Below are 21,075 nucleotides of genomic sequence, written 5' to 3'. Positions count from 1 at the left end.
CTCCCCCCTCCACCACCCCAAGGATCTCATGCATTGCAGTCAGTCATTTCCTCCTCTGAAATACTCCAACAGTGGTGTGGAGGTGCCGATGTTAGACTGGGGTGGACAAGGTCAAAAATCACACAACACCAGGTTATAGTCCGACAGGTTTATTTGAAGACACAGCTTTCGGAGTCTTGCTCCTTCTTAACTCCAACAGATATAAGCCTAACCTGTCCAACTCTTCCACATTGGGAATTCCATTCCATACCAGGTAATAAACTAATAAATTATCTCTGAACTGCCCCTAACATAGAGTCATGGAGAATGTGCAGCATTGAAACAGACCCTTCAGTCTAATGCCGATCCAGATATCCTAAACTCATCTAGTCCCATTTACCTGCATTTGGCTCATATCCCTCTAAATCCTTCCTATTCGTGTACCCATCCAGATGTCTTTTAAATGTTGTAATTGTACCAGCCTCCACCACCACCCCTGGCAGCTCATTCCATACACGCACCACCCTCTGCAAGAAAAAGTTATCCCTCATATTCACATCTTTTCTTGAATAAGGAGATCAATACTGTGCGCAGTGCTCTGGATGTGGTCTTACTGGTACCCTGTGTAACTGAAGCATAACCTCCCTACAAGGGGTGACATAGACAGTTTCCTAAACAACCAGTTCAGGGATGTTACTACACACCTCTGGAGCAGATGGAGTTGGGGGGGGCGGGGGTGGAGCTTGAAACCAGGCCTACCACTGCACCTCAAGAACCAATCTATTTCACTCTGCTAGATGATAATTAAGGTGACTTTATTGTAAATTATTGTTGCTCTGACAGTCTTTTTGTTGAGAACGGCCTCACTGTGCAGGACTCCTGTTTAATATAATTAATTTAAATCAACCTGTTATTCCACACCTGTAGAGCAGATGGGACTTGAACCAGGGCCTCCTGGACTCAGAGGCAGGGACACTATCACTGAGTCACAAGGGTCCTCATGTCCTGGCTCACTTATCCTTGGATTAAAAGCCTTGGTCCCATCAGCCTCTCGTTAAAGTTCCACTGATTGATTGGCTTGACAGGAAGATGACAGCAGTGTTCCCTCGGATTTAAAGATAATGGCTGATTAACACTGTCCTTAACAGTCAGAATAATTAATCCATTAATCACTGCATCCACTAACGCGGAAGCAGGCCAGGAGATATGATTTCTGAAACCTGCAGAAACGTCAGCCTTTCTGCTCCTATGATGCTGCTTGGCCTGCTGTATTCATCCAGCCCTGCACCTTGTTGTCTTGGATTCTCCAGCATCTGCAGTTCCTACTATCTCTGAGTAACGGAGTTGTTTCTTTTTGGTTCGGTTTTGATTTCAAAGTGCATACCGACTGGGGACACCCCCCACAAACCTTCAGGGGAATCTAGTAAAAGCCAAGTCAATCTTGCCCGAGGAAGAGTCATATCAGACATGAAATGTTAACTCCGTTTCACTCTCCACCAATACTGTCAGACGCGCTGAATTTCTCCAGCTTTTTCTGTTCTTATTTCAGATTTCCAGCGTCTGTGGTATTTTTAACCAACTCAACCAGGCCTGACCTGCCTCTTGGTTGCGTTTGCCTGTCTTGGTTCTATGACCATTTTAACTGCCCAATTCCTTTGTTGTCCAACTGTTTAATCTGGGCAGTAACCTCCAGAAGACACTTCGCCTTCTTGACTTATCTTGACAGACCTTGGCCATTCTGTTCTAATCTCCCATGAACGATTGTAACCGACTCAACATTCACACGGGCTTTCTTTTGGAAGATTCAGGCCTACGCTTTGGGTGTCACAGTCAAGGCCAATATTTACTGCTCAGAGTTAGTAAGAACTGCCAATGCTGGAGTCAGAGATAACAAGGTGTGGAGCTGAAGGAACACAGCAGGCCAGGCAGCATCAGAGGAGCAGGAAAGCCGACGTTTCAGGTTGGGACCCTTCTTCAGAAATGCATTTACTGCTCATGTCTGGCTGCTCACTAGGCCTCTACAATTCAGAGGCAACAAGTCCCTGGTCACATGGGGATGGTGTATTGGGCTAAGGAGCCATGTTTTGCAGCTTGTGACCTGGTCCGATTCACAATAATCCAGCTGCTTCAAGGTCAGCTTTTTATTGTTTAGAATCATTCAGACCATTGCTGAGAGTTTCTCAAATCTGGGTTAAAACCTTTAAAAGACATTCAGCCGAACAATACTTCTTTGCAAGGCACCTAATTGTAGCCTCTGGTTCCTTTGTGCACAACCTGCATCTTAACTATGCACAACACAGAACCCAGGTGAGCTCAAAGTCTGACCACAGGCCTCTTCCCACTCCCCTGAGGCCTAACCACTTCAGACATATCCTAAACACCCACCTGCTGCATTCCCAGGCCTTCAAGACTGGAAGTTGAATTTACCGGCTATTTGGAGATAGCAAGAGGAGACAATAGCCTAGTGGTATTATCGCTGGATTGTTAATATAGAGACCCAGACAGCATTCTGGGGACCTTTGAATCCTGCCATGGCAGATGGTGGAATTTGAATTCAATAAAAATATCTGGAATTAAGAATCTAATGATGACCACGAACCCATTGTTGATTGTTGGAAAAACCCATCTGATTCACTAATGTCCTTTAGGGAAGGAAACTGCCATCCTCACCTGGACTGGCCTACATGTGACTCCAGGATCGTTGACTCTTAACTGCCCTCTGGGCAATAAATGCTGCCCAGCCAGCGACACCCTCATCCCATGAATGAATAAAGGGAAAAAAAAGAATTGCAGATGCTGGAGTCAGAGTAACACAACATATAGAGAGGCAGGGACACATTGTGAGGTGAAAAAGGAATGTTAAAGGAAGCCAAGTTAAAGGAAAGATCTCTTACAAGCACAAGACTCTTGGTCAAACTACATAGGCACCAGTCAGTTTGTAGCCTGAAGAAGGGACCTGACCCGAAACGTCAACTTTCCTGCTCCTCTGGTGCTGCCTGGCCTGCTATGTTCCTCCAGCTCCACACTGTGTTGTCACCAGCTATTTACCTGAAGTGTCACAGGGTGGGGGAGGAAATGAAGTTGCAATTTTGTTGTCTCTGAAAGCAGTGTTAAATGATTGAGCAAAAGCTGAGGGAATTAAACTTGTAGCGACAATGGCATTGCTGCAGCCTAGCCCTTTCTAAAAGGTCGAGTAGCTATTGTATTCAGTGAGAGAACAAACCAACTTTTATACTTCAATGATAAAAGGGTCCAGAAACCAGAGGGAAATTCTCTGGTGATTTGGGATTTGAACAAATCGAGTTGAGGCATTGATCAGCTCAGGGGCCTGCATCCTTCACACAATCGAACCATAATCACTTTCTAAAAAATTAAATTTAATATTGTATTGGGGAGGAGTTGGCCTATTGGTATTATTGCTGGGCTATTAATCCAGAGACCCAGGGAATGTTCTGGGGACCCAGGTTCTAAACTCGTCACAGCAGATGGTGAAATTTGAATTCAATAAAAATCCGGAATTGAGAGTCTACTGTCTAATGTCATGATTCATCTAATGATGACCATGAAATCATTGTGGGGAAAAACCCGTCTGGTTCACTAATGTCCTTTAGGGAAGGAAACTGCCATCCTTACCTGGGCTGGCCGACGTGTGACTCACAGACTCACAGCTATGTGGTTGAGTCTTAACTGTCCTCTGGGTAATTAGGGATGGGATAAATGCTGGCCTAGCCAGTGACGCCCTCTCATCCTGTGAGTGAATTTAAAAGAAAAAAACCACTGAGAGAGATGTCATAACTCATTCTCCAGCTGCCTTGTCTAAATGAACCTTAGGTTTGGGCCTTAACTGATCCATTTTCAAACTCACTGATGGAACTTTCACTCAGAATGTCTTATGCACTTGTGAATCGTGCCCCTTGTAGCTATTAGGTGGGCTACAAACTGACTAGTGTCTGTGTGGTTTGACCAGGAGTCTTGTAAGAGATCTTTCCTTTAACTTGGCTTCCTTTAACATTCTCCCTTCTCTTCCACCTCACAATGTGCCCCTGCCTTGCTTTATGTTGTGTCTCCCTGATTTAATCGCTCCACCATTGGCAGCCATGCTGTCAGCCTCCTGGCCTGAAAGTTTTGGAATTCCTCTTCGGCCTACTCCTTTTAAAGTTGCTGCTGAAACCTTAAAACCTTATGCCTCTGGCAAATCAATGGACTAGGGGACAACGGGTTGTGGGTCTTGTCACTTTTTAACCTTCTTGCACACTCAGAGATTGAAATCCCTGCTGCAGATTGCAATGTGTGCTGCTTTCATTTCAAGCCCACAGCTTCATTCCCAGTGGCTCAGTGGTTAGCACTGCTGTCTCACAGCCCTAGGGACCTGGGTTTGATTCCAGCCTCGGGTGACTGTCTGTGTGGAGTTTGCACGTTCTCTCCGTGTCTGTGTGAGTTTTCACTGGGTGCTCCGGTTTCCTCCCACAGTCCAAAGGTGTGCAGTTTAGGGTGAATTGGCCATGCTAAATTTCCTGTAGTGTATAGGGTAAGAAATGCAGGGATAGGATAGGATAGGGGGTGGATTTGGGTGGGATGCTGTATGGAGGGTTGCTGTGGAATTGATGGGCTGAATGGCCTGCCCCCACACTGTGGGGATTCTGTGATTCTCCTGGTAGAGAATTGCAGGCGAATGGCAAAATCTTAGCAATTAGCCTGCAACATTGACATTGAGTACCCATCGTGTGAGGGATAAATAGGTGCTTCCCTTCCCCTCTCACAGGATATTGTGCCTATCCTTTATTATGCTGTAGACCAAACAGTTGTTGAGTTAATGTCCTGCAATCCTGCCAACTTCTTTGCCCCTTACCATTCCTCTGACTCTGGTCTTTTCTGGAGTCCCGGCCCTCCCCTCAAACTTTGTTTGCCTCGCCAGTTGAGGTCAGGTCTTCAGGTGCCAAACTGTGAGATGCACTTCACAAACTCAGTGCACGAGGAGTTGGCCTAATGGTATTATTGTTGGGCAATTAATCCAGAGAATGTTCTGGGGTCCCAGGTTCAAAACCAACCATGGTGGAATTTGAATTCAATAAAAATCTGGAATTAAGAGAAGGGTATCTGATGATGACCGTGCAACCATTGCTGGAAAAGCCCATCTGGTTCACTAATGGCCTTTAGGGAAGGAAACTGCCATCCTTTCTTGGTCTGGCCTACATGTGACTCCAAACCCTCTCCCTCCTCCTTTAACCAACTCCCTCAGAACCCAGTAGTTTGAGTGAGGTTTTCATAGCCCTGCTATCTCTTTGTCTGAATGTTGGTGGTGCTGGCTAATACTCCTCCCGTAGGGTTGAGGGTGCAGGGCTGTGGTTTCACAGGACTGATGGGTGTTACTTTCAAAAACTGCACAAATACAGAAATGTTTTGAAGCCCACTTTTAAAAAGACTCCAGAGCAATAGGAAAGTGTCTAAAAGTGTAACTTCATCAAATCTTGGAATTGTTATGGTGCGGGAGGAGGCCATTTGGCCCATTGTGCTGATGTCCTTTAGGGAGGAAAATTGGCCATCCTAACCTGGTCTGACCTACATGCAACTCCAGGGCCACAGCAAGGTTCCATTCCCTTGTGCCAATCTCCTGCCTTTTCCCCATACCCCTGCTCACCATTTCTCTCCAACTAACCAATCCAATGCCCCTTTTGAAAGCCTCATTTGAACCTGTCTCCACCATGTTTTCAGGAAGTGCATGCTAGACCCTAACTACTTGTGTGGAAAAAGAAAAATTCTCACATTGTCCTTGCCTCTTTTGCATTTCATTTTATATCTATGACCCCTTATTCGTGTTTGTTTTAAGAGTACAAAGAGCTTCTCTCTCTTGAGTTACCAGCCCATTCATGATTTTGAAAACTACCAGCCTTCTTCTTGCATAGAATCCCTACAGTGTGGAAGCAGGCCATTAGGCCCATCGAGTCCACACCAACTGGCTGAAGAGCTTCCCACCCAGGCCCAACCCCCACCCTATCCCTGCCTTTCCCATGGCCAACTCACCTAGTATGCACATCCCTGGACACTGTGGGCAATTTAGCATGGCCAGTCTACCTAACCTGCACATCTTTGGACTGTGGGAGGAAAGCAGAGCACCTGGAGGAAACCCACGCAGATATGGGAAGAACATGCAAACTCCACACAGACAGTCACCCGAGGGTGGAATCGAACCCAGGTCCCCAGTGCTGTGAGGCAGCAGGGCTAACCACTGAGCCACCATGACACCCCAAGGAGAACAGTCCCACTTCTTCAATCTATCCTAATCACCGAAGTTGCTCATTCTTAAAACGTTGCTTGTAAAGCTTACCCACCATGACGGTACCTGGTCCTTTAAGTCACCTGTTTTTTATTCTTCCATGGGATGTGGGTATCACTTGTTGTCTATTCCAAATAGCCCTTGGACCCAGTGTCTTGAAAAGGATAGTAGATTTTCTTCCCTAAACGACATTGGTGAACCAGATGGGTTTTTACAACAATCCATGATAGTTTTATGGTCAACGTTACTGAGACTAACTTTGGCCGTCCAGATTTTACTTATTAAATTGAAATTCCACCAGCTGCTGTGGTGGGATTTGAACCCATGCCTTTTGAACATTAGCTTGGCATTCTGGGTTGCTGGTCTGGGGATCTTGCCATAATGACACTGGGAACCCACAGTAGTGTCACAGCGGCCTGCTTGCACCTTCATACTTTGCTTGTTTGTGCCTAAACAGAGTGCAGTCATCGCCAGGGAAGAACTCTGAAGTAACACTGCAACTTGACAGGAAAGGTCTAGATTTACTGTGGCCATGTTTCTGGGACAATTCAGCGAATTGGTCTTCTGATCTCACAGAAACTGTTTGAAAATTTGAACTCCATTCTTTTGATAAACGCTGGAATGTGAAAGTTTCTGCCTGTAAGAGTGACCATGAAGATGTAATCAAAACCCATTGGGTACACCAATATCCTACAGGGAAGAAAGACCTTGCCTGGTCTGGGACTCTAGGTAGCTCCCATCCGACATTGTATGGTCTTAAATGCCTGTTGAAACAACCCCTTCTTTTGTCCTGCTGCATTGCATGATCAACACTTACGGTCCTCCATCACCAACATCCTGGGGTTACTGAATTTGAAAACTGACCTGGACCAGCCAATTGACCAAAAGAGCAGGTCAGAGGCTGGGAATTTTATGCTGACTGACTCCTCAAAGCCTGTCCACCATCTACAAGGCACAAGTCAGGAGTGTGATGGAATACTCCCCACTTGCCTGGATGAGGGCAGCTCCAACAACACTCAAGAAGCTCTACACATATCCACCACCATCATCGTTTGCTCCCTCCACCCTCGCATAGTAGCAGCACTGTGTACCATTTACAAGATGCGCTGTAGAAATTTATGAAGGCTCATTTGTTAGCAACTTCCAAATCCGCAACCACTACCTTCCAGATGGATAAGGACAGCAGATACTTGGGAACAGCATCACCTGCAAAGTTCTGAGGAAGGGTCACCGGACCCGAAACGTTAACTCTGATCGTTTCTTCACAGATGCTGCCAGACCTGCTGAACTTTTCCAGCAACTTCCATTTTTGTACCATCACCTGCAAGTTCCCCTCCAAACCATGTGCCATCCTGTCTTGGAAATATATCGCCCTTCCTTTAGCGCTGGGTCAGAATCCTGGAACTCCCTCCCTAACAATGTCCTTGGTGTCCCTATACTACACGGATTGCAGTGGTTCCTGAAGGCAGCTCACCACCAACCTCTCCAGGGCAATTAGGGACGGGCAGTGAATGGTGACCAAGCTAGCAACCCCCTCATCCTATAAGCCCATGCTTTGAAAAGTGGCAGAAGTTCATCCAAAAGCTGGTCAGCTGTGACCACCTCAGGTCATCGGCGCTTAAACCCTTGCTGACTTAGGGAGGGGGTGGGTGATGTGAACTTGGCAGTGCCCCTCTGTTCTGTGCTGCCCTGCTGTGTCTGAGGGTCACAGTTGTCACTGGGCAGCATGTTGCGCCACAGGACGAACCCACGGTTCCTTCAGGGTGCGCGTTCTCGTCCGGGCATTGGGTGGAGGTGTCCTGCCGGCAACAGAAGTGAGGTGTGGGATACTGGGTGAGGATCCATCTTGGTGCAGTTTTTATGTCTGAGAGAGTTGACAATGACTGACTGCATTGTTGTAGTAATGTGCCTTGTCTGATGTCATGGCAGGTTGGTAGCCCGACTTCAGGGACTGCTCCTCACAGTTTCTCCCAGACCTCGGTCAGTCCTTCGGATCAGGACATCTGCAGGTAATACCCACTAACGTGCTCCTTCATCGAGTGAACACCATTAATATTCTGGGGTCTCCTTCCTCTCTCCCTTTGAGCATCCACCTCATTGCATGACTGTTTGGAGAAGCACTGATGCTATATAGGCTGCATTCACTGCAGCTTTAGTGCCCGAGATAGTCCGGTGAGGCACAAACTAAACTCCCAGCGTGACATTATTCAATGTGCTCGGATTTGCCTCCTTGGAAGTGGAGGAAGTGGGTAAAATAAAAATTCCTTTCTCTTTAATCCAGTGGTCTTTGTTGGAGATGACCCATGTATGGATTTCTCATCAGTGTTGACAGCAATGCTCCAGAGTTAGGTAACAACATGATCCCAGCTCAATGATTAAAAGGACAGTTTTGCGATTAAAACCACCCATGCTCCTATGCTCTAAACTATATCATTACCAATGTCTCAATACCTTCTTAAAAGGGGAGTAAATTGGTGCTAATAATTTTCTTTCTGGGTGTGGGTTAATCCCTTTTAAAATGGGATAGCGTGTTTTATTTAAAATGTGATCGTGTGTTTATTTTGGCACAATAGAATTCTTACAGTGTGGAAAGAGGCCCTATAGCCCATTGTGTCCAGTGTGTAACGGTATATTCCTGCCCCCATTCTTGTGTTGTCAAAGATTGAAGAAAGGCTCCTGTGACCGACTTTGGCACAGCCGTCCCGAGTGTAAATACAATCTATCCTGAGTTTTTGTTTTTCTTCTTCGTTTCTTCTTCCCCCACCTTTTTCCTGTTTGTTCATGCTCCTTGCTTTCCCTGCATGCAGCTCAGATGCTGTTCCCCGTGAGCGTGCGGCACACAGTCCCGTGCAGACTGAGGTTGTCCTCCTGAGTAGGCCCGATGGCAGCCCTTCCCTGACACATGGGGCTGTCACCACCACTACCACCGTCATTGGGCAAGGCCTGGCCCCGAGACCCAGGAAGCGAAGCTCTGTGGGAGAGGAGTTAACCAATTTCCTTTGTCCCGGGAAGTACTTGAACCACTCCAAGTCCCTCAATGACATGCACACGAAGGCCCACGATCGGTCAGACAGCGGCCTGAGCTTTGGTGACAAGACGTGCTCTGATGGAAAGTTAACGCCATTGCTAGGGATGGACTCGAAGACCAAGAAACCGCAGTGTGGCAAAAAGCAAGAGCATTCTTCCAAGGCGCGGAGATACAGCCTGAGTTCTCAGATGCTGCCATTCGGCTCGGCATTATCCAACAGCCATGTGACTAGGGAGGGCCTGTGCGTTGTGGAGGTTGCAATCAGTGAAGGTGAACCCAGCAGTCGGATGTCGTACCTGTACCGTATCTTCTTCCCGTCCTCGCGCACGTCCAGCGCGTACACTCTGAAGACTCTGCTGGAGCCCGGGCAGTGCGGCCCACGATTTCCCATCACTAAGTCATCTGCCGACTCCTTCTGCTCCGAGGACGTTGGAGACGATGATGTTTTCGAAGATGATGCCACTGCTCCTTGCTTGGAAGTGAGCAACCGAGACCAGAGAGCTCCACTTTGCTCGTTTGAGAGAGACAGTGACATTGAACATCCTTCCCTGACATCTCTAAAATGGTGCCCCACGTCCCCTCTCTCACCATCCTGGGAAGTGTGCAGGTTGGTTCTTCAAATAATAGCCCCTCCCATTGCCCCATCCCACCCTCCCTTAAAGCCTCCTTAAACGTTAAACCTTCTGCATCTCTCCCTGTGCTACGGTGTTCCCTTCAGTGATTGGCTAGTTTGTGACATCGTGCTTGGTAGGAACTTAATTTTGCAAGTGTTGATGGATTCCTGCTGTTTGTTCATGAGAGCCGCTGACTGTTCTAGATCTGCCAAAGTTTCATTTTTTACTAGGAGGAGCACGATTATCGAATAACTCCGAAACACAAGCCTGAAATACAGCCAAAACTGAGGGACCTGGGTCAGCATGGTGGCTCAGTGGTTAGCACTGCTGCCTCACAGCGCCAGGGACCTGGGTTTGATTCCAGCCTCGGGCGACTGTCTGTGTGGAGTTTGCACATTCTCCCTGTGTCTGTGTGGGCTTCCTCCTATAGTCCAAAGGTTAGAGTGGATTGGCCATGCTAAATTGTCTCATAGCATCATGGGATGTGCAGGCTAGGTGGGTTAGCCATGGGAAACGCAGGGTTACAGAGACAGGATGGGGGGCTTGGGTCTGGCTGGGATGCTCTTCGGAGGGTTGGTGTGGACTTGATGGGCTGAATAGCCTGCTTCAACACTGCAAAGACTGTAAAACACCTCAATATTTAAGTGAACACCCTACAGACAAATAGTGACCAGTTGCTTGTTTGTTGATGTCCCTTGGTTGTGTTCATATCTCACTTGCTCCAGTGATGTGTCATAACATCTGTGAACAGGTTGTTTAGAGAATTGATATCCCTTGCTTTGGTTCCTGTGACCCAGCAGTAGTATCCTTGCCTGTGGCCTAAGGGGCCTGGATTCAAGTCCCATTTGCTCCAGAGATGTGTCATAGTGTCTGAACAGTTAGAGAATGGGTATCCCTTAGTTTGGCTGTGTGGTAGTGTGGTAGTGATTTGTGTGGTAGAGATTTGATTGGTGGCTCTGTATATAAAGTTAATCAATCAGTAGCATATGAGTATTCATTCACTGAATTAAGATATTTCTGTTTTTGAAAACAGCTGCCCCTTGATGCAGTTATGGTGAGACTACATAGAATCAGAGAATTGTAGAACTGTACATGGAAACAGACCCTTCAGTCCAACTCGTCCATGCTGACCAGATATCCTAAACTGATCTAGTCCCATTTACCTGCATTTGGCCTATATCCCTCTAAACCCTTCCTATTCATATACCCATCCAGATGCCTTTTAAATGTTGTCATTGTACCAGCCTCCACTGCTTCCTCTGGCAGCTCATTCCATACAGGCACCACCCTCTATATGAAAATGTTACCCATCAGGTCCCTTTTAAATCTTTCCCCTCTCACTTTAAACCTGTGCCTATACCGACAGGAAAACTAAGTCGAGACACAATCAGATCACAAGGTGTGGAGCTGGATGAACACAGCAGGCCAAGCAGCATCAGAGGAGCAGGAAAGCTGACGTTTCGGGCCGAGACCCTTCTTCAGAAATGGGGGAGGGGAAGGGGATTCTGAAATAAATAGGGAGAGAGGGGAAGGCAGATAGAAGATGGATAGAGGAGAGGATAGGTGGAGAGGAGACAGACAGGTCAAAGAGGCAGGGATGGAGCCAGTAAAGGTGAGTGTAGGTGGGGAGTTAGGGAGGGGATAGGTCAGTCCAGGGAGGATGGACAGATCAAGGGGTTGGGGTGAGGTTAGTAGGTAGGAGATGGGAGTGGGGCTTGAGGTGGGAGGAGGGGATAGGTGGGAGGAAGGACAGGTTAGGGAGGCGGGGACGAGCTGGGCTGGTTTTGGGATGTGGTAGGGGGAGGGGAGATTTTGAAGCTTGTGAAGTCCACATTGATACCATTGGGCTGCAGGGTTCCCAAGCGGAATATGAGTTGCTGTTCCTGCAACCTTTGGGTGGCATCGTTGTGGCACTGCAGGAGGCCCAGGATGGAGGAGTGGGAGGGGTAGTTGAAATGGCTCGCGACTGGGAGGTGCAGTTGTTTAGTGCGAACCGAGCGAAGGTGTTCCACAAAGCGGTCCCCAAGCCTCCGCTTGGTTTCCCCGATGTAGAGGAGGCCACAACGGGAACAGCGGATGCAGTATACCACATTAGCAAATCTGCAGGTGAACATCTGCTTGATGTGGAAAGTCTTCTTGGGGCCTGGGATGGGGGTGAGGGGGGAGGTGTAGGGGCAGGTGTAGCCCTTCCTGCGGTTGCAGGCAAAAGTGCCGGGTGTGGTGGGGCTGGAGGGGAGTGTGGAGCCGACAAGGGAGTCCCGGAGAGAGTGGTCCCTCCGGAAAGCAGATAAGGGTGGGGAGGGAAAAATGTCTTTGGTGGTGGGGTCGGATTGCAGATGGTGGAAGTGTCGGAGGATGATGCGTTGGATCCGGAGGTTGGTGGGGTGGTACGTGAGGACGAGGGGGATTCTGTTTTGGTTGTTATTGCGGGAAGAGGGTGTGAGGGATGAGTTGCGGGAAATGCGGGAGACATGGTCGAGGGCGTTCTCGACCACTGTAGGGGGGGAAGTTACGGTCCTTGAAAAACGAGGACATCTGAGATGTTTGGGAGTGGAATGCCTATTCCTGGGAGCAGATGCGGCGGAGGCAAAGGAATTGGGAATAGGGAATGGCATTTTTGCAGGAAGGTGGGTGGGAGAAGGTGTGTTCTAGGTAGCTGTGGGAGTCGGTGGGCTTGAAATGGATATCAGTTTCCAGGTGGTTGCCAGATATGGAAACAGAGAGGTCCAGGAAGGAGAGAGAGGTATCAGAGATGGTCCAGGTGAACTTAAGGTTGGGGTGGAAGGTGTTGGTGAAGTGGATGAACTGTTCGAGCTCCTTGTGGGAGCATGAGGCGGCGCCAATACAGTCATCAACGTAACGGAGGAAGAGGTGGGGTTTAGGGCCAGTGTAGCTACGGAAGAGAGATTGTTCCACGTAACCTACAAAGAGGCAGGCATAGCTTGTCTGTAGGAAGTGGGAGGAATTGAAGGAGAAGTTGTTGAGGGTGAGGACAATTTCGGCTAAGCGGATGAGGGTGTCAGTGGAGGGGGACTGGTCGGGCCTGCGGGACAGGAAGAAGCGGAGGGCCTTTAGGCCATCTGCATGGGGAATGCAGGTGTATAGGGACTGGACGTCCATGGTAAAGATGAGGTGTTGGGGACCAGGGAATTGGAAGTTTTGGAGGAGGTGGAGGGCGTGGGCGGTGTCACAGACGTAGGTGGGGAGTTCCTGGACCAAGGGGGAGAAAATGGAGTCCAGATAGTTGGAGATAAGTTCGGTGGGGCAGGAGCAGGCAGAAACAATGGGTCGACCAGGGCAGTCAGGTTTGTGGATTTTGGGAAGGAGATAGAAGCGGGCGGTACGGAGTTGGGGAACGATGAGGTTGGAGGCTGTGGGTGGGAGGTCACCTGAGGTGATGAGGTTGTGGATGGTTTGGGAGATGGTTTGGTGGTCGGGGTTGGGTTCATGATCAAGGGGGCGGTAATTGTGATCCCAGCAAATGGTGTCGCAGACACAAATGACCTACTCCTGTTGCTATGTTTCTTGTGCATAAGCCATTTCATTGTAAGATGAGGATTTTCTGACCTTTGACTGTTGATGTTTTTTTTGACTTGAGATATCTTTCTCTGTCTCTCTCTCTCTTTCTCCTCCTCTCTCTCTGCCTTTCTCCCTCTCTCTCTGCCTCTCTCTCTCCTTCTCTCAGTCCCTCTTTCTCCTTCTCTCTGCCTCTCTTTCTCTCTCTCTGTCTCTCTCTCTCGCTCTGTTTCTCTCCCTCTGCCTCTCTCTCTCTGTTTTTCTCTCTCTCTCTCTCCCTCTGTCTCCCTCTCTCTGTTTCTCTCTCTCTCTCTCTGTTTCTCTCTTTCTTTGATGTACTGGCTCTTTGGCATTTTATCAGTGCATTGATTTCTGCGTCACAGAGTGAGTCTGGAGGCAGAGACTAAGTATTGACGTTGTACCATCGTCATTGACAGTCAGCTGAAACTCAGCCACTTATGGAATCATCGAATTCCTACAGGGCCGAAGAGGCCATTTGGCTCATCGAGTCCACACTGACCCTCTGAAGAGAATCCCACCCCAACCTAACCCCACACCCACAACCTATCTCCGTAACTCCACACTTACCAAGGCTAGCCCACCTAGTCTGCACATCCATAGACCATATAGTCTGGAAGCAGGCCTTTTGGCCCATCGAGTCCACACTGACCCTCTGAAGAGTATCCCACCCAGACTCACACCCCTACCCTATCCCTACAACTCCACATTTCCCACGGATAATCCACCCAGCCTGCACATCCCTGGTCACCAGGGGGAAATTAAGCATGGCCAATCGGCTTATCCTGCGCATCTTTGGACTCATCTGTCAAGGTTTTTACTTCCATTGCCTTAGCCGTGTCTAATAGGCAGCCAGTCCACAGTGAGGTGCTTCACCCTGGGGTACAATGTTGAGGTTGGGCACCAGGGAACTAATTTACCAAGGGACAACATTCCCCACACTGCCAGGGCCTTTGAGGCCTGATCTTTTAGCTTTTGTTTAGTAGAAGCAGCAGTGTGGCAAGGTGCTAGTAACTCCCTAAAGAGAATAACTCTCAGAGGCTAGATGAGGCAGGTAACTGTTTACTGAATTTTCAACATGGCTGCCTTTGGAGCTTATGGAGGAAAGGAGACCTCACAAGATCTTATTCACTTCTCATGGCTAGATGTCTGTACTCAATACCTAGCCTTGACACACTCTTTAGTTGTAACCCTGCATTACCGTAGATGACTATACTCGATACCCAATGCACTCTGTAGGTTTTCGTTGACAAGTTGATTCAGATGTTGAGCAGGGGCAGTGGGTCTGGGAGAATCACCAATAAATCCAATAGTGAGTTCAGGAGATACGTCTTCATGCAGAGACGTACTGATAATGTGGAACTCAGTATCGCCAGGAGCAGGTGAAGACAACAACTTTGCTGTTTAAGGGGATGTTGGATGAAACTGTGAAGTAAAAGGGATTTCAGAAAGTTCTCGCAGGTGGGAGGAAACATTTGTAGAATGTAAGTGCCAGAATGGATCGGTTCAGCCAGATGACATGTTTCTGTATTCTCAGTTTTAATGAGTAGGGCTGCCCAGTGCTGAGTCAGACAGAGACAACCCTGGAGTGTGTAGAGTAGGAGGATTGGTAGGGGGAGGTAAGGAGCACAGTTTAACTACTAATATTTGCTTTTCTGGATGGAAACATGACTGAGGGCAACAACCAAACAATCACCTCTTGTCTACCTCCCTCCAAGCCTTTCTCAGGCTCACCATTGGTGGAGGTCCCATCAGAAATGGGAAGAAAGATGGCTGGGACCATGTGACATCCAGGCTGTAGTTTGATCGCACTGTTGCATTCGTGATGGGCTGAATGGCTTTTTTTCTGTGCTGTAGATCTGTGGCTTGGTGATGCCAAGCTTTCACTTCTCCCAGATAAATCACTTGGTGCATTTTCCATGGTAACACATCAAACAATCGGACCCCATTTGTCAATCAATAAGCAGTCTCCTCTCATGTACTATAAACGTTTGTGTTCTGCTTAAATTAGAATTATCATTAGGAAATTGTAGAGTCACGAGCAGCCGTTTGAATGTTGTTATTGCAGGCACATTCTGATCTAAGTTTGTTTTTGATTTCTCTTTGCCTCTGGGGTCCGGTGAAAGCTGGTGACAAGCTCAAGTTTTTTTTTAAATGTAATGAAGTGTTTGTTGCTTCTCCGAAGTGGAGGTGCTGATGTTGGCCTGGGGTGGATAAAGTCAGAAGTCGCATGACACCAGGTGATAGTCCAACAGGTTTATTTGAAAACACAAGCTTTGGGAGCAGCGCTGGCCTGTAACCAGCGGTGGCCAATAACCTGGTGTTGTGTGATTTCTGACTTTGTTATTTCTTTAACATTGGATGTTCCTCACTGGGACGGGGTGTGGTGTGCCAGGTCAGAGTCTTACCCTGTGTGGGGATGGGAAATTGTCCAAATCAAAGCTCAATTTTCAAATACTCTCTGTGAAGCAGAGGCGCAGACATAACTGAGGATCTTGAAAGAAGTCTTTAATGGAACTAAGTGACCAAAGATGGTTAAGATCTCGTGTGCCTAAAGTGATCCAAGAGTCAGTGATGACAATGGTTGTTAGAAAATCTCATCTGGTTCACTAATGGCCTTTAGTGAGAGAAATCTGACATCCTTACCTGGTCTGGCCTACATGTGACTCCAGACCCACAGCAATCTGGTTGACTCTTAATTGAATTGGCTGAGCAAGTCTCTCTGTTCTAGAGTATGTAGGGATGGGCTACAAATACGGGCCTCGCATCCCATTGGAAGAATAATTTTTCAAAAAGGAAGGTGGAGGAAATGAGAGGGAGGGGAAAGTTTTCGAAGGGAGCGGCATTTCATGGGATGCTGCCCTTGGTTTTCCACGTTTTTGCAAATGACCTTCATCCTGGAGGCCTGATTTAGAGTTTATAATCTAGACTGGAAAGGGCCATCAGGCCTCAGTATAAAGCCGTCCTGGTATTTTCCAAGGACTTTGACACAGACTGGAGGAAGCAGTCAGTGACTGACTATGGCATCAGGTGGGAATTCTTTTAACCCGTATTTCTTTATTGTCTTGAACGAAGTACAGAAGGCCTAACAAACACGGGGAAACTGGAGGAAGCCATGACATTGTAAGCCTGTGGTTGTCAAATACTGACTGTGAACTTTGAACTCCTTGGCCTGCACTTTGGGTGAGCCCATTTGGCTTGCTCCGAGGGAAGCTTTCCTTGACCCCATTTCCATAAAACTCCTGCCTCCTTCTCTTTGAATCTCAAACCCTGTCCCCCTGGCTGCACCCATTCCGTGTTCCTCATTTAGTTGAGTTCACTACAAAAGCGATAGCTCAGCTCTTATGCGGGTGCCTTTATGAATCTTGTTCGAAAACTACTTTGTGGGACATTGGTGAATCAGGACAATTCACAAGAATACCAATTCAAGGGAAAAGTCGATATTTAGCCTGTACAGGAGAATGATTTCTGAAGAAGGGTCTAGGCCCGAAACGTCAGCTTTCCTGCTCCTCTGATGCTGCTTGGCCTGCTGTGTTCATCCAGCTCTACACCTTGTTATCTCAGGAGAATGTTAATTGATTGGCAAGTGGGCCCCAATTGGCAGAGGCATTGCAATGGACAACCCACCAGGTAATGATTAGTCAATTAATTGATGGAATGTCCATGGCAACATGTCAACCAATCAGACTCCAACTGCCAACCTATAAGCACTCTCCTCTCATGCAGTATGAATATTTGAATTCTCACATTCTTGTGAAGTGTCCTGATGAAAGCTTTGACAAAATGTCTTTTTCTCAGCAGTGCTCAAGTTCTGTCCCCTTAAAATGTTTATCTTTTTATTAATACTTGTGGCTGCTATAGTTAATAGTTTGTGCTAATGTCTTGGCAGCGGTAGATGAAGCTCTGTGTAGGGGAAGGCAATGCATATTGTCGCTGATAGCTGTGATAGGTTGCCGCTTTGGTTAAATAGAGGTTCTGATTTTGGCTGTGTGTGAGTGAAATTGCTCTGGGTTGTGATTAATTGGCTCTGCCTTTTATTCAGGATCTGTCACTGCGAAGGAGATGATGAAGGACCCCTCATCATGCCATGTCACTGCACTGGGAGCCTCCGCTATGTACACCAGGCCTGTCTACAGCAATGGATCAAGAGCTCCGATACTCGCTGCTGTGAGCTCTGCAAATATGAGTTCATCATGGAAACCAAATTAAAACCGCTGAGGAAAGTATGTACGAAGCAATAGGAATGAAGGATTTTGCTGGGATTTGTGGGGATGTGGGTTGAGGGAATGGCAGAGTGGGATCACCTACATTTGACGCCAATGCCTACAGAAATGGAGAAAGTCATTGAGGAGAAATTGGCCTTTCTCCAGGAAGGAAGCTACCATTCTCTTCCCACCACAGTTAAAGTCATGTATTCCTGCATGGAGGAACACGGCAGGCCAGGCAGCACCAGAGGAGCAGGAGAGTTGACGTTTCGGGTCGGGACCCTTCTTCGGAAATGGGGGAGTGGGAAGGGAGCTCAGAAATAAATAGAGAGAGGAGGGTTGGGGCTGGGGAAGGTAGATGGGATGGTGACAGGTGAGTGCAGGTAGGGAGTGGTGGGGAATGGTCAGTGAGGTGGAAGGAGCAGACAGGTGGGAGAGAAGATGGACAGGTTGTGTCAGGTCGAGGAGGCGGGGTTGAGAGGGAGGGTTGGTCATGGGATGAGGCCGAGGGTGGGGCGATTTTAAAACTGGTGAATTCCAGTGAATACAGATGCTGCCACACCTGCTGAGCTTTCCAGCAATTTCTGTCTTTTTTTCTCTGAAACAGGCAGACATTACAGGGAGCAAATCAGGAGCAATACTGGAAGGAATTCAATGGTGTGGCATCATCTTGCCACCTTTTTGTTTTACTTTAACGCCCTCTGGAACAGGCATTAGAAGCCCTCACCCACTTTTCCCGGCACCAAGACAAACCAGCCAGTGACCCAAGGGAACTATGTCAACTTCTGCTGTTGCTGGCCCTGGCAATACCTCGTGGGGATTGTTTAGGAGGAGAGGGCCATGTGCTTGCACCCAGTGCCCAGTGCCCACACCGATATTTATTCCTTGAACCAGCCCCTCAAAAGCACTACGTGGCCCGAAAATGGCAGGATTTTGCTGTGGGCGCATTATCCTGAACCCTCCTGTATTGTAGTTCAGAAGCGTATTTCACTGGGGCATGCAGTCCTTCAGGAAGTCTTGAGGCTGTGGAAGGTGCTGCAGAGATGCAAATTCTCTCATTTTTATTCTTAAATTATTTTTTTCCTTGTTGTTCTGCTGTGCAGTTCTTTTTGTGTGTGTGTGTTTCTATGTCTGTGTGTGCACGTGTGTGTCTGAGTGTGCCTGTGCGTGTGTGTGCCTGTGCGTGTGTGTGCCTGTGTGTGTGTGTGTATATGTGTGTGCATGTGCGCACCTGTGTGTGTGCCTGTGTGTGTGTCTGTGTGCCTGTGTGTGTGTGTGTGTGTGTCTGTATGTGAAGTGCCTGTGTGTGTGTGTGCCTGTCTGTAAGTATCTATGTATATGTGTGTGTGTGTGTGCGCCTGTGTGTGTGTGTGCCTGTACATGCCTGTGTGTGAAGTGCCTGTGTGTGTGTGTGCGCCTGTGTGTGTGCCTGTCTGTAAGTATCTATGTGTGTGTGTGTGTGTGTATCTGTGTGTATGTGTATGTCAGTGTCTACGTGTGTGTCTGTAAGTGTCTGTGTATCTCTGCGTGTGTGTATATCAGTGTTTATGTCTGTGTCTGTGAGAGTATGTGAGTACGTGTGTGTAGGAGGAAAGCCTGTTCTCAGAACAGGGCAAATTGTCCTAGTTACAGACGCAGGGAAACAACACACTGTGTGCCCAATGGTGCCTCCCACTTCGTGCCATTCAGATCCAGCATTGAGTTGGTCAAAGATTGAATCAGCATTTGCTTGTCTGCCTATCACAAGGAGAGAACCCATATATATAGCATTTTTGACCTGTTCAAAACTATTCCATAAGTTTTCTAATGTACATGTGAAGTTCACTCAGTGGACAAGCATATCAACCAATCTGTGCAGAACAAGATCCTGCACACAGATAGAGCTGGCGATGTTCATTGAATGATACATACCTGTGAAGACATCTGGGATTCAAATTAGCTCTGAGCTGACCAGGGGTATCTTAATATAGCCTTTGGTATAGCACTGGCGTATCGGTCAAGATTATGTTCATTGCCTTGGTCTGGCACAGACCATCTTCAGGCTCAGCTGAGAAACCTGCCAGCTGAGCCAAGCTGCCCATCAATGATTGAGTGTTTGATGTTCCTCTGAATCTAGAAACAAAGGTTGGATGGAGTTGGCGCTTTGTTATTATGTATAAGGCAGGAGAATGGCGTTGAGAAACGTATCAGCCTTGATCGAATGGTGGAGCAGACTCAATGGGCCGAATGTCTTATGGTCTGATGGCCTCTTCTCAGTCTAACAATTATCATCTTCCTTACACAGTGGGAGAGGTTGCAGATGACTTCCAGTGAGAGGAGAAAGATACTGTGTTCTGTCACATTCCATATCATCGCAATTACCTGTGTGGTGTGGTCACTATATGTCCTCATTGATAGGACAGCAGAGGAGATTAAACAAGGCCAGACAAGCGGTAGGTGCATTCCCCTCCTCCTCTCCAAATAACTGACAGTTTCTTTACGCCCTCCAGAATGTCTCTGCTCCCATCTGTGAATATAAAGGTAAATCTCTCAGAACAGCCTGTTTAATCTCTGGGATAACAAGGTGTAGAGCTGGATGAACACAGCAGGCCAAGCAGCATCATAGGAGCAGGAATCTCTGGGCCTGTTCCCAGTGGCTGAATGTGGGATCCAGGTTAGAAACGCACTTGTTGCCCCAGCGATGAAGTCTGTGGATGTTTCTAATTTCTGCACTTCCTCGTAATCTGTACCTCAACCAAATCCTCACCTTCTCCCTCAGCGACCTACCGACACCCTGCTCATTCAGGGCCTAGCGGGCGGGGTCTGAGACAGCTGAGGCTCAGCTGAATCATCTGCTCAAAAGCAGAGAGAGGAGACCACAATCCTCCTCATGGATCCCTACAGAGAACCCCCATTAAGCACAGTCCTTTTTGACCAGTGTGTGTTTGTTTGGGGGCTCCTGTTAGGGTCACCATGGAAATCTCAGCCATTGCCTTAAACCTGTAGCTTGGCTGCACTGGGCAGATGAGGGGAGCATGACCCTGTTAGATGTCAGTGTCACTTCATACGACGTCCTCAGCTGATCAGTTAAAATTGGGAACTGCCAGTTCCTGGTGCCCCTTACCATAAGAGATCTTTGGTTATTTCATACCATTGAGTACAGGCCTGTCACTGTATAACACTGGGGGTACAGCACTGGTGGGGACAGGTATATCACTGTATAACACTGGGGTACAGCACTGGTGGGGACAGGTCTATCACTGTATAACACTGGGGTACAGCACTGGTGGGGACAGGTATATCACTGAATAACACTGGGGGTACAGCACTGGTGGGGACAGGTCTATCACTGCATAACACTGGGGATACAGTGACAACAAGGTGCAGGGCTGGATGAACACAGCAGGCCAAGCAGCATCATAGGAGCAGAGAGGCTGACGTTTCGGGCCTAGACCCTTCATC

The 21,075-nt window shown here is 47.9% G+C and overlaps 1 protein-coding gene across 2 annotated transcripts in view; it reads left to right on the top strand.

Annotated features, from left to right (window-relative positions):
- The window catches only part of marchf8, a 53,476-nt gene that overhangs the window by 29,003 nt on the left and 3,398 nt on the right, over positions 1 to 21,075 (top strand). For both annotated transcript variants that reach the window (XM_020510091.2, XM_048616371.1), the window contains exons 3-6: positions 8,183 to 8,262; positions 9,061 to 9,888; positions 17,472 to 17,652; positions 19,919 to 20,066. In XM_020510091.2, the coding sequence (XP_020365680.2) occupies positions 8,183 to 8,262; positions 9,061 to 9,888; positions 17,472 to 17,652; positions 19,919 to 20,066 (1,237 nt within the window). The remainder of the gene's footprint in view (positions 1 to 8,182; positions 8,263 to 9,060; positions 9,889 to 17,471; positions 17,653 to 19,918; positions 20,067 to 21,075) is intronic.

The sequence above is a fragment of the Rhincodon typus genome, chromosome 34, assembly GCF_021869965.1.
Source record: "Rhincodon typus isolate 14 chromosome 34, sRhiTyp1.1, whole genome shotgun sequence".
NCBI classification, from domain to species: domain Eukaryota; kingdom Metazoa; phylum Chordata; class Chondrichthyes; order Orectolobiformes; family Rhincodontidae; genus Rhincodon; species Rhincodon typus.
This window is presented reverse-complemented; position numbering and strand designations above follow the sequence as displayed.